Raw genomic sequence first — 23,349 nt, 5'->3', positions numbered from 1 at the left:
ATTCCACTTATTTTTACTAAAAGTGCAAGCGTTTCTAACTTGCACTTAAAAATTTACAAGCTATAGGAAAAATTACGACTCATTAATATATATACAACATAAGTATCACGAGACGTAATTAAATGATAAAGCTGAACGCATGATATACACCCTTTTCTAGAACTTTTAGTACTGATTGGGTCGACCGCGACAAATCTGCTGTATCTCCTTCCACCTCCCTTAGCAAGGTGCACAGATTCTCGGTTTATTTTATACGTTTGGCAACGTTTTTACTGTTTTGTCTTTGTTCAGAACATTATAAACATTGCACTATTGTATTGTACTATTCTATGGAAATCTCGACCCAAAACTAACCCCTAATATAGTAACGCAGTCGTCCGCGATAGAAATTTATGCAGTCAAGTGTGAGGGCAACGACGTGTGTTGACAACGCAATTCCATACATTGATTGCTAAATATTTTATTGTTTGATCTAAAAACGGCTTCTATAAATCTAGACTTTCCAATGAGGTTCATTGTGGACAAGTCTGGCTTCCGACCATTTTATGTTGAACTGTTCAGGCACATGGTCTGTAATACTTAATTCAATTATTTCAACTCTTTGTATACATTTTTTTTGTTCGTTAACTCTTCATTGGGTGTGTATTTATATGTTCATTTGCAATATGATTGGGACAAAATATTAATGTTTGGTAAATAAAACAGTCACTACTTTATAATAAAAATATTTATTTGATGGGTCAGTACAACATAAGGTCTGGTAAAAGTACATTAAAAAAGAAGGTGCTGAAGAAAACAATAACTTAAATCATTTAAATATCCAATTAAAAATGCTTAGAAATAACAAATAGGTATATACATATATTATTTACTTTCTTTTCTTGATGATACCACACCGGTCACTTTCGTGGAATCTACGCCTAGGGCCGAGGAGAGCAACTTTACTACACTTTTTACATCTGGATTATCAGATTCTGAAAACAATATACTATGTTAGGTTACATTCGAAATGTGAGTTTATATGCATCCGTCATGCCTATAAGTTGTCATTTTACAAACCAATAGAATTCCATAAAATAATGTAGTAATAACTTTTCGTCAGTAGGTACCAGTATAACCCCCCCCTACTGAGTGATTTTTTACTTAAAAAAGTCTTAAGTCTCTTGGTAAAAATCGCAACGAGCAATCATTCTGAAGATATTTAGTACGGAAATAGTCAATACATGTCACTGACAAAAAATAAACATGTTGAATAAATAGTTATTTGACTGAAATGATAAATTTGGGAACTTATTATTTTTTTAAATTAATCATAAATTTTTCTTTAAAAAAGATCAACAGATCTTAAAAAAGATCAACAAAAACTGTTTTATCATAATTTTTTCGAAGAAAAATTTATTAAAAAATATTAAACTATTTAGTCAACGTGTTTATGCTACTCGTAGCGATTTTTACTAAGAGACCTTTTTTATGTAAAAAACGTAAATGTATATTTTTACTCAGTAGTTTTATACAGGTACGGACTACTGATTTAGACGGAAAAAAATATGTAGGTGACGCCCTCTACAAGTAGGAATCATATTGGCATCAAAATCAAATTTCTCATGTCAAAAAACTCCCAGAAACCAATTTTCAGCCAAATATTGAGAATTTGGAAAAAACCGAAATAAAAATGAAACTTCTACACCCTGTATCTCCAAACATAAGCATTTTGGGACATAGACTAATACCACAGATTAGGTATCCTATAAGTAGACAGATAAAAATCTTGTCCCTAATTCGTGGTACGAAAATTGTTTTTTATGACGATGTGCAAACGAGTCAAATTTCCTGTGCGCAAAAATAAACTCGCGTAAAATAACAATAAACAGCGTAATAGAGAGATATCGCTAAACCGAATAGCGTGCATGGACGTTAATAAGGCCAGATGTTATTTCCTTTACGTGAGGTGGTATTAACTCTCTTCATTTATAGTTATCGGATCGGAAAGAATTCTGATCGCGTCGCGTCCGCTATTTAAACTTAACCTAACTTTGAATTTCTTTTGTTTACTAGGTATGTTAAAACTAAAGGGCTAAAGTGCTTATTTCCAGTGCTTTATTGTTCAACGTCTGCCAGTGGGTTTAGGGCAACAAGCAACAAATTCTCTTAGAAGGGCTAAGTCGTCATCTGCTGTAAACCTAAGATTCTTTATAGGTTCTTTAGTACCTATTGGAAGAGGTGGAATCCATATTTTGGGCCATATTTATTTAATTAAAACTAATCCCAGCCACTTAAATATCAAATTACCTAATAAAACTAAAGCAATAATTCAAAAAAATTCAAACAACCTAAAATAAAAGATCTCGCCGGCCGGCTCCGGTTGTCAAATACCCGCACATGCCCATTTAAGCAATTTTTAAACGTTATCAGAGGTTATTTAGAAAGAGCGCTTGGTGTAATTGATCCGCAAATTACGTCAGGCGGTAACGTTATTAGCGGGTGTTGCGTTAAAAATTGTCTCGCGCATATCGTAATCATGATAAGGTACGCGTAAATACTGGATGACTCTATTCGGTTTTCCGATATCTCTCTAATAACTGTGCCGGTCAGGCGCTGTGCACAATTTTAGAGGCCATAAGTGGGCGTGCTATGTGCGCAAACTAGTCACCTAACTAGTGCCCGATTCCGAAAATTGGAACCACAAAAAAAACAATAAAGAAAAAACAAAGATTATAATCTGTGCTAATACGAACTTTTTTACTTATTTTTATCTGCAGAATATGCCCCCTAAGTTTCCGGAATACAGTTCGGCCCATCCTGTATACTGGTCTGGTTATTTCAAATCAATTATCTGCATTTTAATGAGTAAAGACTGGGCTAAATCAGCTCACTTGTTTCTTTTTAGTATGTCTGAATTTCCATTAGGGCATCTCCATCATCGTCTTACATTATAAAATTCAGACCATGAATTTAGGATGGTCAGGTCTCTATACTCTCATGAGTGTGGAATTGTGTGTGTTCCTAAGGTGTGCTCTAACACATTGGGTAAGCGCAGCAATATTATGGTAGCCTGGGTACAAAGACATGAGGGCCACAAGAGTAACAAAGAAGTAAGTAAAAAGATGAAATAGCCAAACAAGGCTCATATCAATGCCATTCATATGTCCAGAACCCTTCTGCGCCGCTGCAAAGACAATCACAAGTCACAAGAATAGCGACAAAACGATGGGTGGCCAACAAATCTACTCGCGTTTAAACAGCGTAATAACTGGGCCGGTCAGGCGCTGTGCACAATTTTAGAGGCCATAAGTGGGCGTGCTTGTGCGCAAACTAGTAACCTAACTAGTGCGCGACTCCGAAAATTGGAACCACGAAAAAAGAATAATCTGTGATATAATGGATGTCAAAAGCTGATAGGATTGACCGACGAAGCAATATGCAGAGTTTGTCAATCAGGAGAAGAAAGCCAGAACATATTTTATGTCAGTGGAGGGTTCAGTATCCAGGTTATTAGAACTACATGAAAAGGATGTCAGGTGAAAGGGTCAGAAGAGTGTCACAATAGATCTGAAAAGGTCAGAGTGAAACAGACCGATGGCCAAGTCAAAAAATAATCTAATCCAACATAATAATAGTTGTATATAGTTAGATTATGGATATTCGATGACGTTATAATGAGCGAGTTAGTCAAATATGAAAAATACATTAAATAATGTATACTTACCATCAGTTGTAATGTCTTTTTCTAGTTTTAATTTTTCTCTATTCATTGCCAACATTCCCTCCTCTATTGTACCTTGTGATATTAATCTATAAGAAAAACTGTTTATTGAACAAGCCTATACCTCAATAATAATTAGAAAATATATTATCACTTAAATCTAATTTACTTAGGCAAATACAATACAGTGAGATCAAATAAAAACGATGGTGGGCATAGAAATAATATTTCTGTTTGAGCCTTTCTTTGCTGAAATTCTTGATAGCGACAACTAATAATAGGGTATTAGAATCTTGTAAAATGTTAACAAGACAATATAAAAACTAGAAATAGCTTCTAATATTCGCTTTTTGTTTGGAAAATATTTTTGTATTGTGCAATCTTACCCTATGTAGGTTATGCCCAATTGCATAAAATAATAAACATCTACGCCTACTTCGATGTCGTTTTCATTCGATCAACGGTCGTATTATTAATTATCTTACTTATTACCTATATACAGAAACGGGACGCGTCTGACCCATTCGGTGACATCTGTCTTCTGCTTGTTTGTCATTGTACGGATTGAAATCTATATCGTGTATAATGACAGTGTCGGCGCTGGTGAGGTTTATGCCCAGACCGCCCGCTCTCGTCGACAATAGAAAAATAAATATGCCTTTATCCTCTGTATATTCGTTAATTAAATCTTGCCTAAAACCAAATATATTATAAGAATATATTGCTAGTACCGCATTTACACAATTAATGGAAATTGAAGTCAAAGAAATGAAATAGGAATATCAATCTTGCATAAGTCTATCCTTTTCGTTCAACAGGATTTTCGTGCGCACGCACCAAATAAGACAATTTGAATATTTTAAACTCTAAATATTAATAATGTATAATATATTATTTTTTTACTGGTAATGGCATTATTACGTTTCTTGTTTTTGTTTAAATATGTCATAGATTAAATCTAAATTTATAAGTAAAGGTGCGAATAGCCAGACTCTAAATTGATTTCCGTGGTAGACAGAAACTTCTATTGGTCAGTATGAAATAAATCAACTAATCGAGAAGCACTTCTCACGCTTGCGTAGTTCAAAGCTGTTGAACGAAAAGGACCGACTTATGTGGATTTTGTATAGCGGCATCTCAAAAATTTGGCTTCAATTTCTATTCCTGATTAGCGATATAGTGAAATATATTTGCGTAAGTTTTCTTGGACCATTTCTTATGAAATATGTGAAATATATGTATACATATATGCTTAAAATAATTGCTAAAAAATACTTTATTGCAATTTATTTTGGGATACGTTAAAATTACAAATTTTATTCATCATTCATTAAGGCACGCACACACCAAACGATATTGATTACACGAAATGTTTATATATGTTTCAAATGTTCATAAACATTTTGCGTACGTTGTTTTATACATAAAATGCACATAAACGAAAACACAAACAAACGTTTGTCAGGATTTTGCGGTTTTTCGCTGCGTTGAATTTGAATGCGTTTGAATTAAAGTACCATATGATCGAAAAAAAAAAACGGTGTCAAAGACGGCTGGGGAATGACAATGTATAAAGGTACATTCAGGCTGAGAGCGTCGAGCGTCGCGTCGCGTTTGCGTCGCGTCCGCCCCATTGAACTCGAACCCCGACGCTCAGCAGACGATAGCGCAACGCCAAACGCGACGCTGTCTGTCTGAACGGTCTAATTTAAGTTAAGTGAATTGATTCCATTTCGACACGCGGGCGCGACGCAAGCACGACGCGACGGTCGACGCTCTCAGCTTGAATGTACCTTAATTCTTTTGGCAAGGTCAAGCCCTAGACATCATTTACTTGCTTCTGTACCCTTCTTTATTTTTTAACGGCGCCGTCGCTTACTGCCAGCTGGCTGAAGGTTCTAATATATTTTATCCACGACTCGTCTATAATTTGAATGAAGTGAATAATGGTTTCACTAATTATTCACCGCTTCCACGGATATCTGGATCTAAACTCCAAACAAGAGCTGTGCTCATTCCAAACCGGCTTGGATTGCGGTTATACGCACCAAATAAAAAACAAAGGTGGCTATGAAAGCATTGAAATGCCACGTCACGTTGCGTTGTCGCGCTGTTGTGGTTGGTTTAATTCCGAGTTAATTCAAAACGTCAACATTTTTTAAAGTTGCGATATTTTTATAGTAAAAAGAGAAATGGATACATCAGATAGTGATAATGAAACGTCTTATACGTCCCCCGACATACAAAACGCCGCAAATATTGTGAGTTTAAACTTATTACCGGAAAAATCAAAAAACTTTATGTGTCTGCATATGAATCTTTTATGCAATGGAGGATTAGCAAGAAAACTCAGTTGATAGTCCTGGATAAAGTACAGTATTCTACTCGTATATAATGGCTGTTATTCAGTTGGATGATTTATGTTTACATAAACCTCATCCACGTGGATAACAGCGACCATTATATGCTCGTTGAATAAAATACTATTATAATGAGATAAAAATGATTTTTAAATGCTGTAGTTTAAAATTTGAGAAAAAATATTTATTGGAAATAGATTTGTGTGCCTGGAAACGTGCTACCCGTTTATAATCTTTCTATAATTTGTGTTAATTATTGACAGTTTTATGTCAATTTTAAGTAAATGACGTCTAGAGATTGAACTCGCCAAATTTATCATCGACTGTCATTCTCAGCCGTCTTTGACGCCGATTTTTTTCAATCATATGTTAGCTGGAAAACAACTGTTATAAACTAATTCTGCTTCAGTGGAAACAGCAAGTTTATAAACAGTTTTTACAACAAGCATTTACAAGTATATAGGTGTTAAATGCTACCTAAACAAGCTCTTCTTCAAGGAAGTCTTTGCTGCAGACTCTACGATAGAGATACTGAAACAGCAGAGCCCATAATGTTATTTGCAAGCTACGGATCGCAAGCGTTGTTACACTTGTTAAAACAAAGCTAGAACCGGAGAAACTATGCTCGCACATAGGTGCACAAAGACAGTACACAGGTACAGGGATAGGGGATTGGGTCAAGAGACAGAAAAAAAAACAAAAAATAGGCCTTGTCGGTCGCAGTGTTTCTGGCACAGTAATATACACAAAAAACATGTTTGTGAATATAAAATACCACTTGGATCCAACAGTATCATACTAACGAGCTCAAAAGCACTGACGACCAGGTCGCAGCGACCAGCATTCGATATAATGGTATTGCTGGTCGCAGCGTCAAAGCTGCGACCGCTTGATTTATTTTTTTATCATTTGATTTAATGGCCTGGCCGTTGGCTGGTCGCTGCAACCTTGTCTTCAGTGCGTTTGGGCTCTAAAACATGCTACATTTAATAAAAAGAAAATAAGCCCTAATGCTACATTTAATAAAACGAAAATAACAGCATTACCTAATGCTTACTGCTGTACTACCATCTAATCGAAGATATCTGTAGTTCCTTAATTGTAAATAAACTTCGAGAATGTTTAGAAGAATCACATATTGACTAAATATTAACACTCTATGACCGCCATTTTTTAGTTCTGGCAAACATTTATCCAAATACAAAAATTTCCCTGAGGTAAGTAATAAATTATCAGGTAAAGTAAAACCATTTAAACACTGAAAATAATAAAATATTATTTTATTTTACACATTATTTTTTATGTGTGTTGAAATCTCATGAATATTGGTACATACCGCGAATTGTTGTGACATTGTATGGATTTCAAAATCCGACATCCACTTTAAATCTTCTACAATGTAATCCACAACTGTGTCTTTATATCCCGGATCTTTAGCTAACAAAACCGCTATCTCATTCAGTTGTTCCACATCGTAATGGTATCTCATTAGTAAAGGGTGATTACTCAATTTTCTAAGGTCTGTCATAATGCTCATTCCATTATACTGTTCGCCACCTTCCTGTAGAACCAAATATTAAGTTGAAAATTATACAGGGTGACCCAAAGTTACGAAAAATCTATGCCATGTTTCTGGTTCAAGATTTTCAATCCAATTTTTTTTTATAAATTGAATCACCCTATATTATTGACAAAAATATTTTAAATAAATATTTTGGTAAAAATTTTGGATTAAAAATGCCAAACTAGAAACCAGATAAGCTTTTTTGAACTTATAAATATGAAATTAAAATTTGTCATAAAACTTGTAAACTTACACTTCCAATATTTTTATAAGATGCTACTAGCTGCTCATAATGTTCTTTCTGCGTTGGAGCCATAGACACAGTTACTACAAGATCAGTCTTCTTAGGTAAATCCTGCAAAACATCTCTCTTGAGTCTCCTAAGTACGAAAGGCTTCATAATACGCTTAGCCTGCTCGATTTGTTCCTTCTCAAAGGTGGGCACTGAATCGTCCTCTTTCGTTTTCTGAAAATAAACCATAAAATATATATTTGCAAACTTCTAAAAATATCACACATACACTCTGTTTTTTTTCTCAGGTAAGATTTCGACAGACGATGACAGAAGAAAAGCAGATGACGTGATGACGTTTCATACCAATCTATTTATTTTACTAAAAAGTTTCTAATATTTTTTAAGTTAACTATCGATGGGTTTAAATATAAATCTTGTTGTTTTTAACCAGTTTTATTGGTTTATTTAAAAAATGACAGATCATATTTCAATTTTATTGGTTTGACGGAACGATAAACGACAAACGAACGCCGATGCGTATGAACTCGCCTTTAGATTTCTGAGGTTTGTTAAAGTCTTGCCAAATTATAGGTTATAATTTTGTGTCAACTTATGTCAAATATCTGTGTTTTGGAAGATGATGCATTTTGGTTCGTGTTATTTTGTGTGTTTTGTGTCTTTTGAAGTCAAGTGGAGGAAAAATCGAGGGAAAATTAACTCTACACCCAGAGCACAGTTTATAGTTAATACTCACTCGGTGCCCAGGCAGAATGTCAAGGGTACAAACATAGTGGGGCATCTCGATGCGATGCTCGCCGCGATGCATCCTACGCGCACGTTTTAAGCACTGTTTTAACGCGGCGAGTAAGTGCGCGTATGATGCATCGCGGCGAGCATCGCATCGAGATGCCTCACTATGTAGGTACCCTAATACACCAATAAAGTTACCATCAATAAAGTTTGTATTCCCTCTCGTCGTAGATAAGTGCATCTCGTATATGGTACAAGGATTGTACTAAACATACTAAAAACTGAAGTAGCTGTAAAATATCGACATCACACGATAGGTAAATAATGGATTTTAGTACTGCAGAAAAAGCATGTCAAAAGGTACTGGTTTAAAAAAATTAAGATTAAAGTTATTTAATCAACCTTTAAGGTATAAAATTTGGTAAGTGTTATTATTAATAAAATAGTTTGTTTTATTTGTTTTATTTATTCCTGTGGAATATTACAAATTTGTATTTGTACATAAGTTATATTGATAAATTAATATAATAATAAATGCGGGAAGTTTCTCGAAGCTTGAAAGTAAGAAATTGTTCTTTTTTACATTTTTTTGGTATTTGGTGTTTTGTTCTTGTTTGTTTTGTATTAACACGTACCGTTTTTTCAGTTTTATGCAGTTTTTTTCACAATATTTTGAAGTAATCACTTATCAGTCAAATTTTAAATACAGGGTGATTTTTAACCTATACGCATAAACTTGGGAAGTTATTGCTGATGACAAATAATGACTAATAATGAAAAAAAAGTTGGTAAAATATTTTTATTTACGGAGATAACAAAATATTTGAAATAAAAACAAAAAACGTAAATTCCATAAACTGAATGTGCACTAAATATTTTTATTTACGGAGATAACAAACTATTTGAAATAAAATCAAAAATGTAAATTCCATCAAATTGAATGTTCATTTACTGATAAAGTTGTATAATATAATAAAATAAATATTTTACTAACATTTTTTTTCATTATTAGTCATTATTTGCCATCAGCAATAATTTCCCAAGTTTATGCGTATAGGTTAAAAATCACTCTGTATATTAATTTCCTGCTATGTGTTCCAGTTGTACCAACTTATTTCCTTGTAAAATAAAATAAACTACTTTGAAATGAAAATGAGAGACACATCTATCACTCTCAAGGATCTTGTCGTTGGACAGACTATACTTAAAAAATAGTAAGAGTAAAAACTTACCGAATTTTTTTGGAAGAGATTCTTTAAGTCCTCCGTTTTTTCCGCAAATATTTTGGGCATGACGAATATTAGCAGTGACATGAGTTCCAGTAAGTTATTTTGTAAAGGTGTTCCAGTGAGAAGAATCCTATGCTTTGCCTGTGAAATATAAGGTATATTTATTATAACAATAATAAATTAGTTATAAAGGCTTACATTTATTCTTATTAAATTCTCGTATCTTTGTGTATTCATGTTTTTAAGCATATGAGCTTCATCAAAGATTACATAGTGAAGAGGTGTCACTCTAAACATTTTTCGTTCTTCTGGGCTATTACCAACCATTGTATACCTGTGAATTAAAATTTTGATAGAAATAGTTTTTACCTTTTTGTTATAATAACACGATACATTTACAGAATATTGTAATCGCAAAAAAATTTCCGATGCACGTCATCAAGCATATCGACGTTGACACTAAAGTCTATAACCTGACTAAATTAAATTTTGGTAAAAATGTTTAAATTTGTTGTATAATTTAAGACACCGAGCAGCTCTTCATTTTACTATATAGAGCAAATGATTGTAACAGATATTTTATTTAGATTAAAGCTGCAAAAATTAGTTCAAACTTTAAACCGAATTTTATTATCGCTATGTTAGTCACATTGCGCCGTGTTCAGCAATGTTGTCCTTTATTATTTGACAATTATCCTAGTGTCAGTCATTATTTTGTATAATATCGTGTTGTTGAATCTTTGTGAGTAATTCTGGTTTTTTTGCCTGTTTTATTCATAGTCTTTTTTAAAAATTGCACTTTTAAGCACAAACAGTTCTGTAGTAGTTTAGGCTTTCGCGGCCATCGTTTGAAGAAATTTGGTTTTTCGGGTTTTTAGGCCGTCGTCGGTTAGAATTGCTTCCTAACGTTTCGCTAGCACGAGTGGCGAACATTCTCAGAGGTGTGTTTGCTCTGATTGCTCAGTCAAATGAGTCATCAGTCTAGTGTGAGCAATCGGAGCAAACACACCTCTGAGGATGCTAGCCACTCGTGCTAGCAAAACGTTAGGAAGCAATTCTAACCGACGACGGCCTAAAAACCCGAAAAAACAAATTTCTACAAACAGTTCTTTTAAGAACTAAATTTTCAAGTTTTCGTATTGCATTTCTGGAAATTGTGTGTTGAAAATATGCTGAAGCATTTAAACAGTCGAAGCAAAGAGCTTGTAGCTTCCCTGTTTTTTTAAACTATTTTGAACGAGAACGTGACAATAAAGGTCCTTTATTATCCTTGACTGCAAACAGAAAAGTAAGTTTGATTGATAAGCACATTATACCACTTGAAAGTTAGTTTTTATTAAATTCTGTGATTATTAGTGTGCATTAATAGCACCCTCTTACTTGTTATTACCATTTGTGGCGTTGTAAGATGTACATCAATAGATAAATAACCCATAATAACGCTTATAATAATCTTCATAATGGACTAGTTATTGCCAATATGTAATAAGTAAAATAAGCTATAAAACAAATAAATCAATTAATCACTAAACTATTAGTTATTAAATTAAAAACAAAACGTAAAACTTTTTAAAAATTATATAATAAATGTTGTTCGTCAATTTTAAATTAAGATTCATCTCATAAATCCATCACAATCTGGCAGCGCTGTCGCCATCACTTGTCACTCAAAGTTAATCACGTGCATCGGAAATTGTTTTGCGATTACCATAGATTTTTCTTAGAGAAAAAAAAAGAAAATATGGTAAACAAAAAATCCAGATAGAAAAAAAAATGCAATTTTTACTTACGTAGTTAAAATGACGTCAAACTCTTTCAGCATGCCCTTTGCAAGATCAAACCTAAACGCCCTGCGTTCCTCGGTACTTCCATAATACATAAAAATTCTGAGTTCTGGACACCATCGAGCAAATTCGTTTTTCCAATTGTCTGTGAAACAATATTAATATTGAGCACGCAAATAAAAATTATTGCTCATAAACATTATACATTATTGCTTGTTAGTACATTCAATCATTCAATCCGTAAGGTCGGTTTATTTATTTATCTATATGAAGCGACCAGCTAGCCGCGACCTCAAGGAAGGCAAACCACCTTGAGTATATTTGCCTAGTACAGCCTCTCAAATAGTGCCGTTCAGATTCGGCGATAAACTGTAGGTCCCATGTACTTGTGAAACATTAATAACACACATCACAAGTACATGCGAGAGGTATCCTACAGAGCATGTACAGATTATAGCACTGTAAAAAGAAGAAGTACCGGGTAGCCAACTAAGAAATGGACGCCGGCTGTATCACAGAAACTACTTATTGTATACCTTTGGGAAAATAATTCTAATAAGTCGGCCAAGAGATATTGCTGGAAATTACTTTCAAGTCCGAAAAATTATCTCATAAAATAAATCAGTGGGAGAAGGTTAAACTTGCTTTTATTAAAGTAAGGATAACTGTGGTTTGAGTTAGACAAATTAAACAAACTAGGGCTCGTTTAAAAGAGCTTACACCATTTCGAGAACAAGAGAAAAAAAAGTCAGTGGCGTAGAAGTTTTTTTAGAAAAATATTCCAGTAGTAGCACGTCTCTGGTGAATATGTCGACACTTTTTTAGCTTTAAAATATGGCGCACTTATAGTAACTTATACCCTCAATATTTAATTCGAATTGCTAAAAGAATTTGAAAAAAAAATATTATAAATTGAAAAAATATTACTTTTACCCCCTGTAGCTATGAAACAAAGCAGAATCGAACCTATGAACCATCCCACATACCACCTCCACCATATAATACGAAAAACTTAATTTTATGTGAGGAATCTCCCCGAGACATGGCACATGTTTTTTGAAACACCCTGTACACCAACTATACCAATTATCAACCATCTACTTTATGAGAATTTAGTTAATGAATAGTTTTAAAAGAAAGAAATAGTTGATTAACGGAAACTAAAAACCGCAGAATTGTTTCAAAAACATATAAAATAATACTTAGAAAACATTACAAACAACAATTCAATGATATACAGTTTTTTATATAGTTAGTACAACTTATAATAATAATAATCTTATATTTCATTAGTAAATTATTACACAGTATTTACGATCTAAAATTAAATATCATCATCATCATTTTATCTACAACTTTAATTTTGTTTAATAATGTAACAGGGTTTTCCTGGTAAAAAATAAAACTATAAATGACGTTTTATTGCACATTTTAACCGATTTGAAATATAGTACCAAGTTCAAAAATTAATTAAAAGAGAATTTGAAGCTCCATTCAAATAATATGGGAAAAATATAAAGGGTGTTATTTGAATATTATAATTTTTTGTATAGGCTTATTGCATTTCAGTTGATTTTAAAAATTCCGACTGCAGCGCTCGATACAGCAGAAATTAGAAGTGCCCGACTAAAGTGTTTCACGCAGTCCCGTTGTTACCGTTTATGTCGATAGCATTAAAATAATATTAAAATCGTGGCTTGTCCTAACATTTAAGTATTTTAGTTTTTTGCTAGTGCAGTTACTGAAACAGAAGTACAGAGACTGGCATGTATCTGCATCACAGGTGCCATGAGAACATGTCCAACAGCAGCAATGGAGGTCATTCTAGACCTAACACCACTGCACATTGTCGTCGGTAGTTATGCCAATGCCACAATGATTAGAATGGTTACTGACGGAAACAGTACTGGGAGAATTTTCAGGTAAGGGGCTTGGAACACCCTCAAAAAGAAAATTCCACTTCTCCAACTCCCAGTGGATGACATACCAAGAATTTACAACTTTGAGAAACACCTCACTGTAGTACTGAGTAATAAAAAGGATTGGAAGAAAGAGACGGTTACTCAGCATATAAAAGACCATACCATCATGTGGTATACGGATGCTTCCAAAACCAAAGCAGGGACAGGGATAGGAGTATTTGGGCCGAAAACTGAATACTCCGAACCAATGGGCACTTACCCCAGTATCCTTCAGGCAGAAATTTGCGCTATCGAAAGATGCGTACAATTTATCTTAGATAGGAACTATCGAAAAGAGGAAATTGCCATCCTATCCGATAGTCAAGCAGCACTTAACGCGATCAACTCAGTAACCATCAATTCGAAGTTGGTCAAAGAATGCCTGGAGAAGCTCAACAAATTAGGCAAAGAAAATAAAGTCCTCCTACTCTGGGTGCCTGCTCACCAAGGGATAGAAGGCAATAAAAAAGCAAATGATCTAGCTAGAAAAGGAGCGAACACTCCACTAACTTGGAATGGGTGTCCTCCAACGGTCTAAGACACTCGAAAAAGTTCCTTAGAACTTATGACCGAGAAAAATCAAAGGTTTTCCTTGATTTAAGTAAAAACAATCTTCGGATTGTCACGAGGTTTCTAACAGGACACTGTCTCCTCAACGAACACCTCAGTAGGCTGAAACTGAGAAACAACGGCGAATGCAGATTTTGTGGGAAAAATGGGGAAACACCAGAACACCTTATCACTGAGTGCGCCGAGACGACGACCATTCGTGCCATGAACCTTGGTACGTCTGATGTCGAGGATGGAGAGCTGGCCTCTGTGGAGCCGTCTCAGATACTGGCTTTTCTTAAAGCCCTGAGACTGTATGATGAGTTATAACTCGTCATGAGTTATAACTCGTTATAACTCAAGAAAGGGGAACACACAATAGATCTATAAGGTCGCGGTGATTAACTCCCCGATGACAATTTCAAATGTTAATAAAATTGTCGAAAAAATGTTAACCCGTAAAAAAGGGTGTGATTACGCGGTTGTTGGGTGCAATAACATTCAATAATTCAACTTTTCCGGATTAGATTAAATCTAAAAAACAATTATTAAGTCAATAAACAATCTAAAAAATTACTTATTAATAAAAAAATAACACGAATAATATTATTATACAAAAAACTAACAAAATGGTTTATCATTTGTACATAAAGTACACTTAAAATTACTTACCTAACGTGGATGAAGGTACAACAACAAGATGGGTATTCAGAGCTTGACCAGTTATTTTCAAATGTGCTAAAAAGGCTATAATTTGTACTGTCTTTCCAAGACCCATCTCATCGGCCAATATTCCATTTACACCTTGGCAGTGCAACACAGCTAACCAATTTAAGCCAATCATCTGATAACTTGTAAGTTTTAAACTAACAAGAATAAAAAACAAATTAGAACATACAGGGTGTCCCAGAAATAATGCAAGTACTTTAACTGGTAGTATAGTTCGATCCCAGAAACACGCCCGTGAGTTTTTTTGCCAAAAAAAAATGTTGAAAATTTTATCTTTCTTTAGGCATTTTCCGGAAAATATTAAAAAACTTTTAAATGCCGCTTGTTCAGTTTACGAAAATTTGTTTATAGTGCTTCGAGAGAATGCAATGTTGCCACCTCCTACGTTATTCACATTCTGTATGGATATAAGTTATAAGTTCACATTTTTAAATTTCTACAAAAAATATCTAAATTAATTTTATTCATTGTAGATTACTATACTCTGTTTTTTTTTCTCAGGTAAGATTTCGACAGACTATGACAGAACAAATGCAGATGACATCCATACCAATCTATTTATTTTACTAAAAAAAAAGTTACTAATATTTTATAAGTTAACTATAGATGTGTTTAAATATAAATCCGTCATGAGTCGTCTCTTGTTGTTTTTAACCAGTTTTATTAGTTTATTTCAAAAATGACAGATGATATTTCAATTTTATTGGTTTGACAGAACGATGAACGACCAACGGACGCCGATGCATATGAACTTGCCTTTATATTTTTGAGGCTTGTCAAAGTCTTGCCAAATTATAGGTTATAAATTTGTGTCAACTTATGTCAAATACCCTGCGTTTTGGAAGATGATGCATTTTGATTCTCGTTATTACGTGTGTTTTGTGTCTTTTGAAGTCAAGTGGAGGAAAAATCGAGGGAAAATTAACTGTAGACCCAGAAGCACAGTTTATAGTTAATACTCGCCGCCCAGGCAGAAAGTCTTATACACCAATAAAGTTACCATAATAAAGTGTGTATATCATCTCGTCGTAGATTAGTGCATCTCGTATATGGTACAAGGATCATACTAAACATATACTAAAAACTGGAGTAGCTGTAAAATTTCGACATCACACGATAGGTAAATTATGGTTTTTAGTACTGCAGAAAAATAATGTCAGAAGATACTGGTTTAAAAAAATTAAGATTAAAGCTAATTAATCAATCTTTAAGATAGAAAATCTTATATATATAGATAGAAAATAGTATTTATGTTGTTTTATTTATTCCTGTGGAATATCACAAATTTGTATTTGTACAGGGTGTCCCATTTTGGTTGAAATCATACGATATCTCCGTTATTCGTGAAGATAGAAGGGTGAGGTTTGCACAAACCTGTGCCACTTTTTTGCCAAACGGAAGATGCTGTCAACAAAATTTTTATAGCCCTCTTCGTTGAGCTACAGGGTCTTTTCGAAAATATTGCAATTTGGGACAGCCCCCGTATCTCCGTTATTATGCATGATATCGAGAAGGTGAAAAGTGATTCTTGTAGAACTTTTTAGGTAGAATATAGTGGCGTAGTCTGTTTTTCTACGAGAAAAATATTTTTGAAAATACGAACTAGAGTTATATTTTTTCAAACGGAACACCCTGTATATTTATAAATTATATGATCCGCCTTGCTATGGGCTTCTCAAATATATAAATCAGTCTATATTTATTTTCAATATTTACTGCAATATTTAAAATATATCATTTTCTTATTAGTAGGCCGTGATAAATAACAAAATCAAAATGGTGTGTACTACACATATTAAAATTTTATTTGGAATTGATATATTTTACTTTTGAATTGTTACCACTGAACCTCTGGATATATTTTTCTCTTTTTTATAACGGAATTTATTACAATGAGATGGGTTTGCAAATATCTAAAAACTTGCATTAATAAGGCATGTTCCAGATGTTCGACATCGTATTAAGGTGCGTATTCATTATCCGAACGAACGAACGAATGTTCGCTAGTGGTATGGACGGGGACCGCGCGTACGATAGAACCGCACGAGAAGACCGGACGCGAACGCCTTTGATGTACCGACTCGAAACGGATGGTCGAGCGAACGAACGAACGAACGGCCACATGCGTTCGGTCCCCGTCTAAATATACCGCACTTTCATTCGTTCGTTCGTTCGTTCGTTCGGAAAATGAATACGCACCTTTAGTTGCCACGATATATTTCATATTTCAAAAATCCCCAAAATCAGAAATCCAGAACGGACAAATCCGGGAATAAGAGAAGCCATAATATGGGTACATTGGTTCCAACTCATTGATTTGAAAAATGAATTTAACAAAATTCTGATATTTTCGTTGTAAGTTAAGTTGTGTGGGGGAGCCCCATCTTGCTGAAAGTATACGAGCCCTAACAACTATATGTTGGGACAATGTCATATTTTGGAATCATTGCCCTGGTTTTTCAAAATGACTGAAAAATATATGTTTAATTTTTTATATATTAACATAGCCATATATCCTAAACAACTTGACAATATTTTTATGAATTTGTAAATCAATCCATATTTAAAGTAGCGGATTTTGTTCATAAAAGGACAAATTTGCCTGACAACTAAATGTTGGGACAAGTATTTTTAAATAATTAATATCATAGGCGGCTTTGCTATAAACGTCACAAATGTTTACTTCAGCTTTAAGTGACTCGATACTTTGCGTAGTGAGACTTACTGTAAGTAATTTTATTTTTTAATTTTTTCAATTTTGTTAATTTAATCCAAAGCAATGGTCCGTGGAAAAGCTACAAATCAAAAACTACGCGAAATTATCATTCGTCAATACAGTACGGGAAAAACAATTAGAAAAATTTAAAAACCACGGTCTTTAATATAAATAAAAAATACGGCGAATCTGCCAGTGTAGGCGTTAGAGGTAAAAGTTCGGGAAGGCCAAAAGTTGTATCTCAGAGAGATTTACGAAATTTAGTAAAAATTTGCAAGTCTGCGAGAAGAAGTACTCTTCGGGAAGTAACAGTTAAATGGAATACTGTAACTGGATTAAATATATCAAGAGAATGTTGCCGAAAATATATCCATAAATGCGGTCTGGGGTTTTACAAGGTAAACTTTATTTTGTGTGGATAATCAATCACCTGAAGATTATTGATACAAATTCCTATTTAGGTCACAGAAAACCGCTACTGACAGAAATTCAAAAGAAAAATCGCTACAATTGGGCAAAATCTAAATTATCGTGGACACAAAATGATTGGAATTAGGTCATATTTAGCGATGAGTCTAAATTTGATGTTTGCGTTGGAGATCATCGAAAAAGAATAATACGAAATAAAGCAGAAGCCTTTCATAAAGATTGCTTAAAGAGGGTTGTTAAATTTCCTAAGGGGATTATGGTTTAGGGTTGTATGTTAATAATAAGTTTAAATTAAATTTTATAGATGGCACTGTTAACGCCCAAAAATATCAACATATACTTGAGACCTCACTTTTGCCTAGTGCTCAAGAATTGTTTCCAAACGAAGACTATATTTTTCAACAAGATGGAGCAACTTGCCATTCCGCAAAATCAACTAAAAATTGGTTCGGTAATAATAATATAAAAGTTCTATCCTATCCTGCAAGTAGTACGGACCTCAATGTTATAGAAACTGTGTGGCCATAAAATGAAGCAATATTTAAGAAACCACCCACAACGAACAATTTTTGATGCGGACAAAACTGCAGGAAATTTGGGATAATTTTTCTCCTCAAATGTGCCAATCTTTGGTAAATACAATGCCATTAAGAGTTCAGGCAGTTGTTAAGGCGAAAGGTGATGTAACTCCGTATTAAACAAATTTCTTGTTGTGCTGTCCCAATATATAGTTGTCAGCAAATTTGGCTTGATTTTGGCAAAATAAGCTATTATCAAAAGTGATTTGTTTGCAAAGTTATAAAAATATAGTAAAATTGTCTAGATCATATTGTAATGTTTGAATTTATAATAATAAACAAAATATAAATTGAGTCGTTTTAACAAATTACTACTTTTATTGCAAAAAAAGACCTTGTCCCAACATATAGTTGTTGGGGCTCGTATATTTTACGTAAATTAGCTAAAGGAATATTTAAAAGTTCCGATACGATAGCTTCCAAGATTTCCTTTTTTTTTTAAGTTTCCTTAATATATAAAGAATTAATTAGTGGCTCTCAAAATAAAACAAGAGACAGATAGCAGTATATACAGTACATCTGCCGGATCTGTGTCTATGAAAGGAATGCGGGCAAAAAACATTTAAATAAACAGCAATATATTTTATACGTCGATTTGACGAGTGCGTCACCGCAAATCGCTCCGCCCACTCACTTTATTGGCTACTTGCAAATTTGTCGAATTTTTATTGATGGGACGCGTCGTCTAATTTTTTACGAAAAACATCGAGAAAATATCGTTTCCCCTCTCACGGATACCCCGGAGCTACAGAACGGACAGACGTACTGTACTTATTATCAATCATGGCCTACTAATAAATATAATATTTTTATATATTTTTTTAAATATTGCATTAAATAGGAAAAATAAATATAGAGTTTTATATATTTTTGAGAGAAATAGTTTTTTTTTATATTTTTTTAGTATGTGGTGTTTTGTTCTTGTTTGTTTTGTATTAATATACCGTTTTTTAAATAAAATACCTCAATTACATTTTTTCAATTTTATCCAGTTTTTTTCACAATATTTTGAAGTAATCACTTGTCAGTCAAATTTTAAATATATTAATTTCCATGCGTTCCACTTGTACCAACTTATTTCTTTGTAAAATAAAATAAACTACTTTGAAATTAAAATGACAAACACATCTATCACTGTCAAGGATCTTGTCGTTGGACAGACTATAATTGCTTTGTATTGTAAAGAGAAAATATGTTTCTTTTGGCCAGATCTACCACCACTTAAAATATTTGTACTTATTTCTGGGACACCCGGTATAACTTAAGACTAAAACACTTCCAGCAAAAAATATTGATAGATGTGTATAGCAGTATAGTCTGTCTATAGAGAGAATATACCATTTTGTAGATGCTATCCAAAAAATGAAAAACAATAATAATTACTTTAGTAATTATTTTCAATTTAAATAATATGTATAAATGTCATTAATTTGAAAAATGACCAAATATATGTCATTACTTACGAAGAAGATAAATTTCTCGGTTGTTCTTTAACTCCGGCTCCAGCAGCCACAGCTCTTTCCATTTGTTGAGCTAAATTTGTGCATTTCTTCATTAACAATCTAATATTGTTCCTTGTTATCAATACTTGTTGGGCAGAGTTCAGAAGATCTGTACTTAAACTTTTGTTACTTTGTAGTTTTGTTACCTAAAATTAGTTTTATTTTTACTAACAAATTGTACAGTGGTAGCATTTGATTAATATTATGCATATTATTAGATCATACACTGAGATTTCAAATTCACAATAAAAAAAGTTAAAAATAATAGATATCTTTAAATTGCCGACCAGGATATTAATTATTTCAATCTTTCAATTGGCCAGATTTTCCTTATTCAATGTTAATTAGCGCTAATCAATATTGTTGTTCTGAATATAATCAGATTAAATAAATTAAAAAAAACAGAGTCGGACTTCAATTACTTTAAATAACAGTTAAATACCGTTTTGTTACTGTTAAGGTACCCAAAACAAACAAAAAAAGTATCAAGTGTGGCATATCATTGTACTCAGGAGACCGAGTTCTTTCAAAATCTTAATTTGATTTTCTAAAAAGTAACGACAGGAAAAAATAAAATTGATTTTCAAAAAAATACGTTTTTTTCAAAAAAACTCATCAATCCTTGAAATTTTTAAAACTTTTTTGATGACATCTTGGTGAACATGAAAGGAGCAACTTTGCCCCAATTTAACCATCTTCGTATCTATTACGGTTACCGAGATACCAATGCTCGTACCTCGAATTTGTAGCACCCTGTATATTAGCGCACCTTTCAAAAATATAACACCAATGTGTAAAAACATTGAGATGCACCGACGCAGATGCTTATGAATTCTACTTAAGGTTTTTGAGGCTTGTCAAACTCTTGCCAAATTATAGGTTATAATTTGTGTCAAATTATGTGAAATACCTATTTGCGAATTGTTTTTGCATTTTGGTTCGTGTTATTAGTTATACTCTGTTTTTTTTTTCTTAGGTAATATTTCGACAGACGATGACAGAAAAAAAGCAGATGAAGTCTATACTGTCTATATAATACCAATCTATTTATTTCATTAAAAAAAGTTTCTAATATTTTTAAAGTTAACTACGGATAGGTTTATATATAAGTCCGTCATGCGTCGTCTCTTGTTGTTTTTAACCAGTTTTATTGGTTTATTTCAAAAGTGACAGATTATATTTCAATATTATTGGAGTGATGCAACGATGAACGATGCATGGACGCTGAAACGTATGAACTCAACTTAAGATTTTTGAGGCTTGTTAAAGTTTTGCCAAATTATAGATTAAAAATAGCTTATAAATGTGTCAAATTATGTCAAATAACCTGCGTTTTAAGAGATTATAAACATATGCGAATTGTTTTTGCATTTTAGTTCGTGTTATTATGTGTGTTTTGTGTCTTTTGAAGTTAAGTAGAGGAAAAATCTAAGGAAAATGAACTGTAGACCCAGAGCACAGTTTATAGTGATGGGTGCCCAGACAAAGAGTTTTATACACCAATAAAGTTACCATCAGTAAAGTTTGTATACCATCTTGTAATGGTACTAAAAACAACATCACACAATAGGGTAAATAATAGATTTTAGTACTGCAGAAAGATAATGTCAAAAGGTACTGGTTAAAAAAAATAAGATTAAATTGTATCAATTTATTTCTTTGTAAATTAAAATAAACTACTTTGAAATTGAAATGACAGACACATGTATCAATCTATCACGTATGTCAAGGATTTTGTCTTTGGACAGACTATATAAATAAAGATATTACAGTTCTATATTAGTTCTATGCTACAGGGTAGTATTTACTAGTATTCAAAAGAATTGAGAATAAGGGAATTTAAGAAATATCAGGATTTAATAAAATATAACTTACTAAATCAATCCACCCTGTAAATGGTCTCAATTCCATAATCATTTCTGCTTTTTTCTTTGAACAAAACTGCATTAGCTGTAATTCATTTACTGTTCCGGTTCCAAAAAATTCTAATACTTTCTTTTTATCACCCGTTAGGACATCACTAATTTCTGCATCTGAATCTTCATCATCACTAAAATTTTGATTATTAACAACAATAAAAACAATCGATAGTGACAATTGCTAACCTATCAAAAACCCTGTTATCTTTATAGTTATTTAAACTGTTTGTGCTATCATCACTGTCATAATCTTCTCGTCTTTTAACTAAAATTAAAAATTACTCTTTTAATAAATAAATATCATATATTTACACTATCTTTACCTTTCTTTTTACGATTTACGCTAGGTTCACCATTTGCACGTCTCTTGTTTCCATAATGATTTGTTTTCTGTTCATTTGTGGAGATATTCTTTTCATAGTCTTGCTTCCAAGCATCGTAAGAACCTTGCATAATTGTCCTTGAATATGTTCTCGATAATTCTGCTGCAGCAGCATCAGTGTTAAAACTGTGTTTGGATAAAATATCGTGTATTTTCTAAAATTAAAAAAGTTAGTTATTTATTAATAATTCCTTATGCAATTGGTTCGCTCACCATTGCTTCTAGATTTGGAAATATCTCCAGAAGAAACTTCATTTGTTTTTCTTTCTCTAGGATACCTGGATTTTTCTGCCTTTGGAACCCATTGAATCTTGGAGCTGGGCTTTGTGGAACCTCTGGAACACTATTTTGCTGTACAGCTGTATACTCAATAGTTTTTTGACCCTCGATTTCCGAGTCAGAGTCACTGAATGGATTGATGATACGTTTTCTCACAGGTTCTCCTGCACTTGAATTCATCGTTGATGCTGAAGCTTAGTTACCGTTTAATAAAATAAATAGGAATATTTGTTATTTTTACACTTACGAGGATCTAGGAAGGTTCCGTTCGACCGATGCGAAAGTTGTGGCTTTTTCTGTATTCTGAAGCCTCGTAATGCCTGTCTGGGATTATTTTCCTCTGTCATAATAACATAAGAATAGGTTTATAAAATATATTTCTAATTTAATTTAATCCCAAACATTCAAAATTAGTTTTAAGAACACATCGATACGAAGAAACAACCTTTTGAAGTTTAGGAATTTTTCTAGTGTTTTTTATTATTTAGAATTTAGGCAAATCTGTTTTTTAGTTATTTTAGCAGGGTTGACAATTGACAGTTTTAAAATTTGAAATATAGAAATTTGTATAAAGAATAACTTAATATAGAAAGAATTTGTCCATATATGTGCAATTAACATTATTAAATATAAAACAAAAACTTTCTAAGAGTGTTTATGGAAATTCTTAATTCTTGGTA

At 33.0% G+C, this 23,349-nt stretch overlaps 1 protein-coding gene across 2 annotated transcripts; it reads right to left on the bottom strand.

Moving 5' to 3' along the window:
- Positions 1-709: 709 nt before the first annotated feature.
- LOC115888397 (SWI/SNF-related matrix-associated actin-dependent regulator of chromatin subfamily A containing DEAD/H box 1 homolog) lies at positions 710-23,142 on the bottom strand. 2 transcript variants are annotated; one of them, XM_030908119.1, is made up of 16 exons: positions 22,917-23,142; positions 22,604-22,863; positions 22,332-22,545; positions 22,195-22,273; positions 21,965-22,139; positions 20,051-20,235; positions 14,808-15,001; positions 11,632-11,770; positions 10,040-10,175; positions 9,845-9,982; positions 7,881-8,093; positions 7,400-7,624; positions 7,110-7,321; positions 4,196-4,396; positions 3,707-3,792; positions 710-974 (listed from the first exon to the last, which is right to left on the bottom strand). In XM_030908119.1, exons 1-16 carry the CDS (start codon positions 23,014-23,016, stop codon positions 865-867), a joined length of 2,667 nt encoding a protein of 888 aa, XP_030763979.1. In that variant the 5' UTR covers positions 23,017-23,142; the 3' UTR covers positions 710-864. The 2 variants fall into 2 exon arrangements, with proteins under 2 accessions (XP_030763979.1, XP_030763987.1); XM_030908127.1 differs by having other exon boundaries at positions 711-974; positions 22,604-22,857.
- Positions 23,143-23,349: the final 207 nt, after the last annotated feature.

Source organism: Sitophilus oryzae, unplaced genomic scaffold (genome assembly GCF_002938485.1).
Source record: "Sitophilus oryzae breed Bouriz unplaced genomic scaffold, Soryzae_2.0 scaffold_1167_pilon_pilon, whole genome shotgun sequence".
NCBI lineage: Eukaryota > Metazoa > Arthropoda > Insecta > Coleoptera > Curculionidae > Sitophilus > Sitophilus oryzae.
This window is presented reverse-complemented; position numbering and strand designations above follow the sequence as displayed.